General features: G+C 42.7%; 1 protein-coding gene across 2 annotated transcripts in view; it reads right to left on the reverse strand.

Annotated features, from left to right (window-relative positions):
* Window positions 1-12,589, reverse strand: part of fah (fumarylacetoacetate hydrolase (fumarylacetoacetase)) — a 58,097-nt gene extending 45,508 nt beyond the window's left edge. For both annotated transcript variants that reach the window (XM_054732458.2, XM_054732457.2), the window contains exons 1-4: window positions 12,430-12,589; window positions 7,587-7,697; window positions 3,632-3,753; window positions 1,500-1,549 (exon numbers count right to left, since the gene is read on the reverse strand). In XM_054732458.2, the coding sequence (XP_054588433.2) occupies window positions 1,500-1,549; window positions 3,632-3,753; window positions 7,587-7,697; window positions 12,430-12,531 (385 nt within the window). In that variant the 5' untranslated portion in view covers window positions 12,532-12,589. The remainder of the gene's footprint in view (window positions 1-1,499; window positions 1,550-3,631; window positions 3,754-7,586; window positions 7,698-12,429) is intronic.
* Between the last annotated feature and the right edge of the window lie 1,216 nt (window positions 12,590-13,805).

Raw genomic sequence — 13,805 nt, forward strand, 5'->3', positions numbered from 1 at the left:
ATGAGAAGAATGAATGTTCCGCAGACAGATCAGCTGTTTAGCCCTTTAGGCCCTGGGCCTTTTTTCTTTGGGCCCTGGCGCCTCCCAACTGGGGGCCTTTGGAGTTTCATGTCCCAAGTGTCAGTGATGGTTTGCATTCCCCGAGCACAGCTACAGCTACAATCAAACCAGGTTAGATTGTAAACAAAGCAATTTTTGGTTTTTGATACATTAAGATGAAATAATACTTGAAGAGCTGCCCTGTGTGAACGTGCTGACAGGATGGAGGTTGTGAGTTCAAATTCCATTTAGGAAATTTAGTCAGTTGTTTTATTTATTCCAGGGGTCCTCAACTACATTTATTCAAGGTTTTTTTTTTCAGCAGACACCAGTGAAGGCCAGATGCTCTTGTAAAATAAAGTTCAGATATCATTTTATCTTAATTTATTACAATTGAGAATGGCCTTGTTTGCCATCTGGGCTGTTTGACTGTGGTTTTAGTTGTTTGGAGAATGTGGACAGTTGTAGATGACATCTGGGACATGAAACTGTAAAGGCCCCAATTGGGGGGCATTAGGGTTAAACAGGTTAAAAGGGAAGATGGGAAAAGGAGACCCCCAGCCATCGTCTTACTCCTAAGTGAGTGGTTGGAAAATTATTCTTCCTCTTTGAGGAAGACGAGCTGTGCCAGCTGATTCTAAAAAAACTGTTAATGGAAGCGTTTTTTAAATCTTTTCAGCTTTGTTTTGGTTAGCTGTCTGCTTAGTGGCGTATGCTTACGGGAAATACGGGAAGGACGTAGCTTGTCCTGCTGGAGTGGGACGTCGTGCGGTCTGACTCAGAAATCTTGCTTGTACAGTGTGCGACCTTTCTGAAGTTCTCACATTAGCTACGTTTGCATGGGCAGAAGTAACCGGAATTAATGCCCTATCAGATCAAAAATTCGTCATGTAAACATGTCAATCGGATTTTTCTAATCTGATACGGCCTGATCCGAATGTAATTCCATTACGATTGAAAGAGGTGGTTTTGCCATTTGTTATTTCATTGGTTTGGGATGGGATGAACCACCCTCAACGGGTTTCGGCTGCAGTCCGGGGATAATGATCTATGTATGGAGGTAGTTTTACAAGATAGAGGCCCCAGAACATCATCTTGCAATAGGGCCCCTGCAATTTAAAGACATCTGTGTACTGATGGATCTTAGACAGTGGCTCTCACACTCACTAGTCCTCGGCCTCCTTCCTGACTTTATACTTTACTGTATTCAAAATTTAAAATGTATTAGGTTGATAATAATTTTCTACATGATAATACTACATGGTAACGTGCATTTTTAGACCCATCCTCTAAATTCAGGTGGAACGAGGACGCATGATGATCCTTGGAATTCAGAAAGCACCGGTCACTTTGCTGAAACGTCATCCCCATAAAATGTGTATTCACAAGCATCCTACCCCTGGATTTAGACACAGCCCATGTCAAACATGCTAGCAGGTTTCCAAAGAGCAGGGGCTCACCGATGTCTGCAGGAAGGTGCATGGTGGCATCACTTTGATGAACGAAAGCCCTGCAGACAGAAAAAAGAGGAAATACTTTACTAAGCAAGGGCAAAACTGTAGATTTATATTCAAAATAAACAACCAATCAATCAGTCAATCAAACTTTATTTATAAAGTGCTTCTCCTACACAGAATAGCTTTACATATTAATATGACCCTACATGACCCTCTTTCCCATCCCTCCCACAACAATTTAAAAGCATTGGAACAGTTGTACCATAACCCCGCACCCCCGCACCCCCACCCCTTCCAATTGAACCTAGTTATTAATGCATTGAGTTCAGTTCATTAAATGTTTCCTATATAAGGAAACTCAGCAGACTGCATTGTGTCAAAGACTTTACAGCAAGGGTGTCCAAAGCGTCACACACAAGCTACCGGTAGCTCGTAACGCATTTGAAGGTCGCTCGCCTGGAAGCAGCCAGCGAGCCATCCTGCCTGGCTTTTAAATTTGATGGCAAGCCTTTCCTGTTTCTTTTTTATATTTAATTTAAAATAGTCATTTCGTGAAAATAAAAATCTGATTATTACACAAATTTTGGGGCAAATGTGTCCTACTGGAAATACGCGGATTAATTGCTCAGGTTGCAGTACGGATCCCCATTTCTGATCTCAGAGGCTGCAGGTGAATGAAGACGCACTTCTAAAGAAGACTGAGTGATGTCTGTTATACAGGCCTGGTTTCAATCAATCAATCAATCAATCAATCAATCAATCAGATTTTATTTATAAAGTGCTTTTCAAAAAAAGTGCTACTCAAAGTGCTTTACATAATGACCCCAAATTCCTGAAACAGTTTAAAAACATTAACAGACATATGCAAACACACACACACACACAGAAGCGAGCAAATCCTCATTGACTCCCATGTTAAAAATACCAATTTCACAGCAGAAATAAACACGTTTACAGCCTGGTACCAAAACATGTTTTTGGTTTAAATGATCTAGTTTACACTCATGACAACTCTGAGGGGGGTGAATTTTTTTCTCACTCTTCTGTTTAAGTGTATTAAAAGCCTAAAATTCTGTGTAATTAATGAGCATCCGACCCACGTGACCACAGAGCTAGCTCTGTGGAAAGGCCTCAGTAGAGCCTTGGCCTGGCCTGGAAACTGTTCCGGGATTTTGAGTCTCTGTGTGTGTGTATTCTTGTTTGGATATTTTTTGTGCAATTGTTGGACAAAATGACTTGCTGAGGCATCAATTGCACTAATAGAGCGTCCAAGGAGTCTCCACTTCATTATTTTCAGTAAGTAAAATTATATTCATGCATTTTAGGTCACTGCCGAGCTGAGTTTAGATTATAACATGTACTGTTTAACCATGAAATTTAAATGTAATAGGGTAAAACCCAGTGCATTTAACATAATGCTGCACTTTAGAAAATGGGTTGAAATACAACATGTTGGTGGAGCTGGGTTCCGACTATCGGCTTGTGGAGCTCTGGGATGGAAACCTTTCCACCCGGTTCTCCCCAGCGGCAGCTCTGCACATCTCAGATCGCAGCGGCGCTTGTCTCTGTGCGGCTGCCGGCTTGTGGAGCTCTCGGAGACCTCTGTGTTCCACCCGGTTTTACCCAGCGGTCAGCCCGGCGTATCTCTGACTCCGAAGCTCTGGTGTTGTGCACAGTTAACTCCGGTTGTAGCTAGGTTGCTACCTCCATTAGCTTAGCTCCCACCTCCGCGTTAGCTTTGGGTTAGCTTCAGGTTAGCTTGTAGCTAGTTGGACCGCGTGTTGTCAGTTGATCCCAGCCTTACAGCCCCACCCTCAGCTCCACCTCTCTTCCCTTTTGTAGAATTGTCTGGGCTTGACGGAACCTGTGACAAGGTCAAAATGGCGGTGGTGGCCACCTCCCATTTCTCCTCAAAAACGTGTTATTGGAGTCTATGGAAACCCATTGTCCAATATTTGTATGTCGATGGTTCAGAGCAGTAATAAAATGCTTCATGATGTTTTTAAAAGGTGATATTATTGATCCTAACACTGAAGAAAAATCAGTTCAGTGATAAAAATGAGCGACCCCATGCAGTTTTCTGGTGGTTGTCATCCAGATGATATTTTTCTTTGTGATATTTTACCCAGACTGACCTTGTCCGTAGGCTGACGTCATCCCTCAGGGTGCTGTTGTTTACCGACAGCAACGCTTGTAAAGTCCTCCGAGTCTCCTTCCAGGCCTCATAGCCAAGAGCCATGAAAGCATTCAGTGTGGGCTTCAAAAGAGACAAAGGCATCATTACTCACCAACGGAACCTGTTAAGATCTGTTAAGTTTAAAATCAGTAGTCCAGGGGCCACATTCATACAACTTAGAATGACTTATACAGCCTAGAATCTCTATAAAATCCTACATAAGCTCAGCAAAAAAAATATACATACTGTACAGGCCAAAAGCTTGGACACACCTTCTCATCAGATGTGTTGTCTTTATCTTCATGACCATTTACATTGGGAGACTCTCACTGAAGGCATCAAAACTATGAATGAACACATGAGGATTACGTACTTAACCAAAATGGTGAAATAACTGAAAACATGTTTTTTATTCTATTTTCTTCTAAATAGCCACCCTTTGCTCTGATGACTGCTTTACACTCGGCTTTCTCTTGATGAGCTTCAAGAGGCAGTCACCTGAGATGGTTTTCCGACAGTCGTGAAGGAGTTCCCAAAGGTGTTGGCCCCTTTGTAAATGGTCATGAAGATAAAGAAAACACATTTAAGTGGAAGGTGTGTCTAATCTTTTGGCCTGTACTGTATCAAATTAATTTTCCAACCTATGAAACTGTGAGAACACGGCTGCATGTAACTCCTGCTTTATAAAACACACTCTTCCTAGAAATGTGCTCGGGTGTTTTTAGATCACTTCCCACCTTCTACACACCCACACTCTGCCATTAAGTTGGCAGGCCAATTGAGCCCAGTAATGCCATGGTCAGTAAACCATTTACCAGTGGTTTTGGCACTGTGAGCAGGTGCCAGGTTGTGCTGAAAAATGAAATCTTCATCTCCATAAAACTTTTCAGCAGATGGAAGCATGAAGTGCTCCAAAATCTCCTGATAGCTAGCTGCATTGACCCTGCCCTTGATAAAACACAGTGGACCAACACCAGCAGCTGACATGACACCCCAGACCATCACTGACTGTGGGTACTTGACACAGGACTTCAGGCCTTTTGGCATTTCCCTCTGCCCAGTCTTCCTCCAGACTCTGGCACTTTGATTTCCGAATGACAAGCAAAATTTGCTTCCATCCAAAAAAAGTACTTTGGACCACTGAGCAACAGTCCGGTGTTGCTTCTCTGTAGCCCAGGTCAGGTGCTTCTGCCGCTGTTTCTGGTTCACAAGTGGCTAGACCTGGGGAATGCCACACCTGTAGCCCATTTCCTGCACACGCCTGTACACGGTAGCTCTGGATGTTTCTACTCCAGACTCAGTCTGCTGCTTCCGCAGGTCCCTCAAGGTCTGGAATCGGTCCTTCTCCACAATCTTCCTCAGGGTCCGGTCACCTCTTCTCGTTGTGCAGCGTTTTGTGCCACACTTTTTCCTTCCCACAGACTTCCCACTGAGGTGCCTTGATACAGCACTCTGGGAACAGCCTATTCGTTCAGAAATGTCTTTCTGTGTCTTACCCTCTTGCTTGAGGGTGTCAATGATGGCCTTCTGGACAGCAGTCAGGTCGGCAGTCTTACCCATGATTGTGGTTTTGAGTAATGAACCAGGCTGGGAGTTTTTAAAAGCCTCAGGAATCTTTTGCAGGTGTTTAGAGTTAATTAGTTGATTCAGATGATTAGGTTAATAGCTCATTTAGAGAACCTTTTCATGATATGCAAGTTTTTTAGAGGAATTTTGGGTTTTCATGAGCTGTATGCAAAAATCATCAATATTAGAAAGGCTTGAACTACTTCAGTTGTGTGTAATGAATCTAATATATATGAAAGGCTCATATTTATCAGTACATTACAGAAAATAATGAACTTTATCACAATATGCTAATTTTTTGAGAAGGACCTGTGTATGTTTTATTTACACCAATCAGAACATTCAGTAATGTTCACAGGCATCCAGACCTTAGAAATGAAATAAAGTCAATATTAAAATTAAAAATGATTCACATTGTTTTTTTCATTAAAGATCAGTTATCTGTGAACACTTTTATATGTGACATCATCCAGCTGAAGCAGACATCTGCTTATTTCTAACAGAGCTGAGCTGTGGGAGAAAATATTCAGAGCTATTTAATCTTATTTTCCATCACCTGTGGGTTTAGTGCGTTCACTTAATATTAATCCTTTGATGCATGAATTATGAAATCTTCAATCATGATTTTTTAACTTTTTTTTCATTCATCTTTAGGTGTGAATGAAACAAATTTCAACAAATATTTTTTGTAAAATTTTATAATTCACAAATAATTTATTACATGTCCACCTCAGTGGACAGCGTACATTCAGAACATGAAATATGTTGGCTTGGCTTACTGAAGTCCAAATGGAGGGGCTCAAATGCAATAAAGTCTTCAACAGCTGTGCTTAATAGCAAAAACAAATACATAACAATTTTGAGTACCTGTCCACTGTAGTGACCATTATGCATCAAAGGGTTAATTACAAAACTATAAATAACAGGTCACTACAGTCTGGGCTAAAACGTGTTTCTGTGAACAGAAGCTTGTTGGGTTAGGGTTGGCAGCAGCTCACCTGGTCCTGACAGGAGAAATCCTCTCATCAGCAGCAGGATGATCTACAGAGTAACACCGGCCCGAAAAAACAACAGGAAACACCGAACTCAAATAGGGCCACCGGGAATTTCCCCAGCTGGGTCCTGGTTCTGCCCGACGTCCCCGTTAGACAGGAACTGCTCATCCCATTAACTGTCATTGTGACACGAGAGCAGGCTCTATAGGCGTTTATTAAATGTGACTACATTCTACAAAGTTTTCATGAATAAACACAACGTACCGTAGTTTCCTAACTATAAGTCCCTCCGGAGTATAAGTCGCACCAGCCATAAAATGTATAATGAAGAAGAAAAAACATATATAAGTCCCACTGGACTATAAGTCCCATTTTGGGGGGAAATTTAATTTCACATTAAAAGACAAGTACCGGTAACAATAACAGAATAAACAACACGGGCGCAGCAGCGCACCAGGATGGCGGTATTTGAAACCCTCCCAGCGGGACAGGGGAGCTCATTCCTGGGTTGGAGCCGCCCGGCCCGCAGCAGCGCACTACAGGCTCCAGCAGGTGATGGCGGGGCAGAGGAGCTGAAACCTGGACTGGAACCAACCCCCAGCAGCGCGCCACAGTTTCCAGCAGGTGATGGCGGTGCGTCTTTAATTCCCAGCAGGGCAGGGGAGCTTATTCCTGGTCCGGAGCCAGTCCAAAGCAGCGTGGTATAGCCTACATAATTTGGTATATAAATCGCTCCGGAGTATAAGTCGCAGGTCCAGCCAGACTATGAAAAAAAGTGTGACTTACAGTCCGGAAAATACGGTAGATCTGTGGCTCGTATTAAACCAAAACCAGAGCGCACCACGGGAGCGAGATTGTAATGAGCATGTGCGTTTTTACCGCTCTGGCGGTGCGGTAGAGAAACGCATTTCAAAAACGGAACCAACCGGAATACTGACGTAACACCGTTGCACAGAGGAGGGTGTTTGAATTAGCAACAGGAGAGGGAGGGGGAGAGGACAAACACAGTGAGAGAAACACAAAGGGACCAGACTGGTAGTAACGTTTCTGAGCTAAACTACAGGAAATGTGTGTGTTTAACCTCCTCATTAGAAAGAGTGTGGCTGTTAAAACACCCACATCCACCACAGGTAGGAAGCCCATGTTCATGTGTACATGTGAGAGGCACATTTGGGGGTGTCCATGGAGGGGGTGTTGTCTTGTGTTCTGTTCTGTGTCAGTTGGAGTCAAGATGTGATCAAACCTAACTCCTGTGTCGTCATTGTATTCCTCCACAGGTGGGTAGTTTTAATAATGTTGGTAGTGTAATAACAACTGCAGATGTCCTGTAAAATGGCTGGCTACTCAACTTACCTGGTCAAAAACATCCTGGTGTCTGGACATCACAGGTCCCACAAACAGAGATGTTATAACACTCAGGTCCAGAATCTCTTTCCCAATTGCAACACCGATTCTGTGTTTGGGCTGAGGAAATGCACAAAAACATAAATTAACAAACAAATGTATGGAGACCAGGAATTATATATATATATATATATATATATATATATATATATATATATATTATATATATATATATATATATTATATATATATATATAATATATATATATATATATATATATATATATATATACATATACATATATATATATATACATATACATATACATATATATATATATATATATATATATATATATATATATATATATATATATATATATATATATATATATATATTGTAGTGACTATCAAATCCCACTTTTAGTCACCTTCGGGTGCGGGTGGAGGCAATGACTCGCTTCAACAATATTGTCCAGGCAGAAAGCGGGTTTGGGTTTATTGTCCCATTTATTGAATATGATGATGATCACAAGCTGGGTCCACAATGGCTATTTCTTGTCCAGGTTTATGTAAATGATGAAAATTATAACGGCAAATTAGATGTGGCATATGGAACCAAACGAAGCGGTAAAAACCGTGTGACCTCCCGTCACCCAGAAAACGCCAGTGCACTGCCACCTCAACACCTTTATAGGCTCCGCAGTGCCACCAGTGGTCAAAGGAAATACAAACCATAGTGCAATAAACTGAAATGTACATAAAACATTATCAAAATAAACTTAGACCATAAGATAATCTAAACCAAAACAATATTGGCTCCTACATATATACTAGTAAAAATTCAGCTGCAAAATTTCAACAACTGAATTTCATAATAGACATTTCAAGATAAACAACAAATGAGGGGAATTCCTGCTGAACCAAACATAAGCAATCATCACTTGATCAAGTTGAGTGGCTTTGAGCCAATCAACGTAAGCTTCTCTGATCACGTGACACTGCTGAAGTGTCAACTTGATTGCTTATTTAACCTTTATTTAACCAGATGAGTTGATTCAGAACCCATTCTGATATACAAAGATCTGGACAAGAGGCAGCACCAACAGACACATAAGTAGCTTTACACCGACAGATAAGATAAAAACAAACTAAATAAAAATTTTAAAAAAGACAGTTAGACGTAAAAGAAATAAAATGACTGTTCTCGTGTACAATATGTGCAAGTCCAAAGGGGTTCAAATGAAAGCCACTGGACTTTGGTTTCTTGAAGAAGTTTCCGCTTCTCACGTGAGGAGCTTTGTCTGTCTATTGTTGCTTAATAAGCAGAACATACTCTTAATACTCCTGCCACCTGAGGAGTTGTTAGCCTCTATTGTCAGGGAGTTTTGTGTATTAGGTGCAGGAAGGTATGACCTAGACTAAAACTGCTTAGGACTGAGATTCAAAGCTGCATTACGGGTGCTGGAAAGGTGAACCCTAAAGCCTAGTTTATGCTTTTGTGCGGAGACACGCATCACCATTATCCGTCTTTGCGAGGGCTCTCCAGCAGGCCCACAAGGACAGACGGAGTTGACCCGATCCATCAACCCATTCTCTTCTGCTTATCCGGAGTCGGGTCGCAGGTGCAAAAGCCTAAGTCGAGAGGCCCAGACTTCCCTCTCCCTAGGCAGTTGGGCCAGATCTTCCAGGGGAACCTCGAGGCGTTCCCTGGCCAGGCAAGAGATAGTCCCTCCAGTGTGTCCTGGGTCTCACTTTAGGTCTCCCGGTTGGACGTGCCCAGAAAACCTCAACAGGGAGGCTTCCAGGAGACATCCTGACCAAATGTACGAGCCACCTCAACTGTCTTTTCTCGATGTGTCTACTGCCAGCTCTTCCCGGATGACTGAGCTTCTCACCCTATCCCTAAGGAAGAGCCCAGCCACCCTGCTGAGAAAAATCCTTTCGGCCGCTTGTATCTGCAATCTCATTCTGTTGGTCACTACTCAAAGCTCGTGACCATAGGTGAGGGTAGGAACGTAGATTGACTAGTAAATTTGTTCACCAAAACAGACCGATATAACACCCGCATCACTGCTGATGCAGCACCAGTCTGCAAATCAACCTCCTAATCCCTCCTACCCTCACTCGTGAACAAGACCCCGAGATACTTAAACTCCTCCACTTGAGGTAGGACCTCTCCCCCGACCCGGAGTTGGCAAGCCACCCTTTTCCGGTCGAGAACCATGGTCTCAGATTTGGAGGTGCTGATCCTCATCCCAGCCGCTTCACACTCGGCCGCGAACCTACCCAGCAAGAGCTGAAGGTCAGAGCTGGATGAAGCTAGGAGGACCACATCATCCGCAAAAAGCAGAGACGAGATTCTCCTGCCACCAAACTCGACACACTTCACACCACGGCCGCACCTAGAAATTCTGTCCATAAAGGTATTGAACAGAACCGGTGACAAAGGGCAGCCCTGGCGGAGTCCAACCCTCACCGGGAACAGGTCCGACTTACTACCGGCTATGCGGACCAAACTCACGCTCCTCTGGTAAAGGGACTGAATGGCCCTTAACAGAAAGCCACCCACCCCATACTCCTGGAGCGTCCCCCACAGGGTGCCCCTTGGGACAAGGTCATAAGCCTTCTCCAAATCCACAAAACACATGTGGATTGGTTGGGCAAACTCCCATGCCCCCTCCATCACCCTTGCAAGGGTATAGAGCTGGTCCACAGTTGCACGGCCAAGACGAAAACCACATTGCTCCTCCTCTATCTGAGATTCAACTATCGATCGGACCCTCCTCTCCAGTAGCTTGGAGTAAACCTTTCCAGGGAGGCTGAGGAGAGTGATCCCCCTGTAGTTTGAACACACCCTCAGGTCACTTTCTTAAAATACACACAAATACAGTTAAGCTAGCTTGTTTTACGTGCTGGAGTGACGTATGCAAAACACAGTTCTTCACTGTCTGGAGGAGAGGATTTGGATTTTCTGTAATGATTTATGACAAAAGTCCTTAACAAAATAAAAAACTGAACCCAGTACATGTTTATATAGATGGTAAAGTGTAGTTATACTGATTTTTTACTATTCTAATGCCGAGCCTGGCCAATGCCTTTACAGTAAGTGATGTTTTTTTTCTCCCTTGAATATTTTCTGACAGATTTGTTGTCATTTTGGAAAAGAAATAAACTTTTCATTTATAAATTAAGAAGACTAAATGGCAAAAAATAGCTTGAAGAGCAAGTCACCCCCAAATCTACTTTTGTTTGCTGATCATTTCTATAAATGAGTGTTTAATCGTGCTGTAGACGTGGAGTTAATAATTTGGCACTTTAGTGCATCTTAGTCCATATTTAAATATTCTGCCTAAAACTGTCAGTGGTGCACAGTCGTCAAGTAAAAACTCTGCACTGCATTTGAATTGAAATATGCCATCGCTATTGGCTAAGAGATACACTATGACTTTAGCTGGTACATTATGATGTCACAATGTTGTTGCGAGCCTGTGTGTGTACTTGTTAGTGGCTCCGCCCTCTCGATCTGCCAGGCAACAGCATTTGTTGCATTTTTCAAATGGGAAGCGGGAGTGGAGTAAGACTCTGCAGAGGGTGACTTGCTCTTTAAATAAATTTTCCACTAAAAACAACATCCCATTGAAAAAATATTCAAAGTAAACTAATGGTTCTAAAAATGTTAGTACTTTTGCTGTCATTCTGTTGTTGAAATATGAAAACTCTGAAAAACTGCTTAAAACTGCATTTTATTTTTATTTTTTTTTGGGCCGGCCTAAAAGGATTTAATAAGCACCTGCTTCCTCTTACTCCTTTTTGAACAGAATATGACAATATGACTCCTGTGCCACTGTTGCCCCACATGCAAAACACCCCTCGAATTCAGAACAGAGGGGCCGTTAATCCCGAACACACCTCTTCAGCTCTCACTGTCGTTGCTCACATGAGCGTTAAAGGGCCCCAGCACAACGAGGGTGTTTCTCCAGCCCCCTGCTCAAAGGTCTCAAAAATGTGGGTAGTCTGAAGTGCTGACTGGTGCATAAGCACAAACCACAGTCAGGGCCTGTCCCCCCACAGGTAGACGGAGGGTAGTTACCCTCTTATTCATCGTGGTAAACCCCAACATACAGGCATCAAGATGGGGGGCAATTGGTGTGGGCACCCCCGCTCGGTGCCTCTCAGTGGGAGCAACACCAGAGTGGTGCTACTAGTGGACTGGTAATGTAACTACTGAGTTAATACACAACCAATGTACACACACACACACTCACTCTAATCTAGCATTCGTTGTGTGGACCGTCATTGACTTCCATTCATTTTAGCGAATGCTTTGTGCCGAACCCTAACCATCTTCTAGAGTATAACCCCCCAAGGTGCTTTACAACACACCAGTCACTGACACACTGTGAGGTGGGACAGAATCATGTCATGCAGGTCAACCTGGGCAGCGTTTACAGATGAAAGCACTTGAGGTTGGTCTCCGTGACTCGGGACACGTTTCTGGTGTGAGCTTCAAATGAAACATGCAGATGTTTTTGGATCTCTCTCTGGTCACCGATAAGTGACGTTTTACCATTTCAGTGAACTCTAACATGTATGTACTTCAGGCTGATAGGGAGCTGCAGGGGTCATCAGGTGAGGAAGGTCTCAGACCTTCAGCCTTCCTGCAGCACCTCACAGCCCTGTCGCTGACAGATGTTTTTATTGCATCTTTAATTGTGTAGCCTCTTTTATGCATCTTTCACCCATCAACTCACATCTTTATCAAAACAAAGCGAAAAGCCAATAATCAGGATCATGAACTTTGAACTTTGGTCCCTCAGATTCTCTATTTGTGAAAAATAGAAACACTTACATTATTAGCCGTGGAGAAAACTCCATAAGGAAGGTTCTGGAAAGAGAAATCACAATCTGCATCCACTTCAATGAAGGACATTTTATTGTCTTTGCTCTTCATCAGCTTCACCAAGTTTGTGAAAGACTGAGTGGAGTAAAACAACTCCAGATGTTTAACTGAAAATAGCCCGCCTCCCTTCGCCCAGCCAATCACATGCAGCCTTCAGTCACCGCCCTGCTCCAAACCACTAATGCACACCATTCCTGAGCATGACTAAGCAGAACTACAGAGGAGGTGCATCCTCATCTAGGAGGGATTTGGACAAAAAGAGAAAAAACACTAACCACGGGTAGAAAAGGAAAAGTGATGTGTAAGTTAAACAGAAATAAAAGAAAAATAAAGTTTTGCAGTGATTGTAAGTTTAAACAGGACCTGCTAGGCCAGAAATATATGTGACAGTCGTGTTAATAAATAATAAGCCAGGCTGGTTTGTAATTTCTTTCAACTGAAGTCACTAATATGCTTTGATTTAGTCCAAAACTATAGAAAATCACACACACACACACACACACACACACACACACACACACACATATGGAGTTTACTGAGGTTTGTGTTCCTATGGTTACCAAACCAAGAATTTCTACATTGAGCTTTCAACAGGATTTTTAGGGCAGCAGCTATCAGATATTTTAGTATTTGAATATTCTATCAAAGGGTTAAATTGACCTAAATATTACTTTACAGAAAGTAATACAGAAAGGGGTGTTTATGAATGTGGAAGAGACCCAGCATCCTGTGATGGGACTAATAACATCAAGAGATAATAAATAAAGTAATATTTAGGTCAATTTAACCCTTTACAGGTAACCAGGACACTGTAATCAATTTTTGGCAAGGGAAATTATCATTTTTTTTGCCATGTTTGGGGCTTAGCACTCGCTAGCGACACAAACAGAAATATCGTCATTTCCCTCTAACTTCGATTACAGTCACAAACACATTTTATCCGTACATCCTCACACATCACAGACTTACGTTGCTCAGTAACGCACACTTCTCACAAAATGACCACTTCTCTGCTGGTAAGCGGGAGCGAACACACTCATATAGATCTCACCCACGTATCCACCTGTCCAAAACCTCTCCCATCCAAAATGGTGGGGTGACCTCTACAGGTCACTCTAAGCAACTACAGGTGAACAACTGAGCAGAATAGAAAGGAGAACTCACAACTATGGGGCCTTTTGTACAGCCGCCACCAAATGTATGAAGTGCATTTGCTCACAACAAAATGTAACTTCTCGAATAAAGTCACTTTGTTTTCGTCCGGGAGGGCAGGCAATACCACACACAACCCTTTTGGGTGGGTGGGACTTCTGAGAAGTCCTCTC

This window comes from Nothobranchius furzeri, chromosome 9 (genome assembly GCF_043380555.1).
Source record: "Nothobranchius furzeri strain GRZ-AD chromosome 9, NfurGRZ-RIMD1, whole genome shotgun sequence".
NCBI lineage: Eukaryota > Metazoa > Chordata > Actinopteri > Cyprinodontiformes > Nothobranchiidae > Nothobranchius > Nothobranchius furzeri.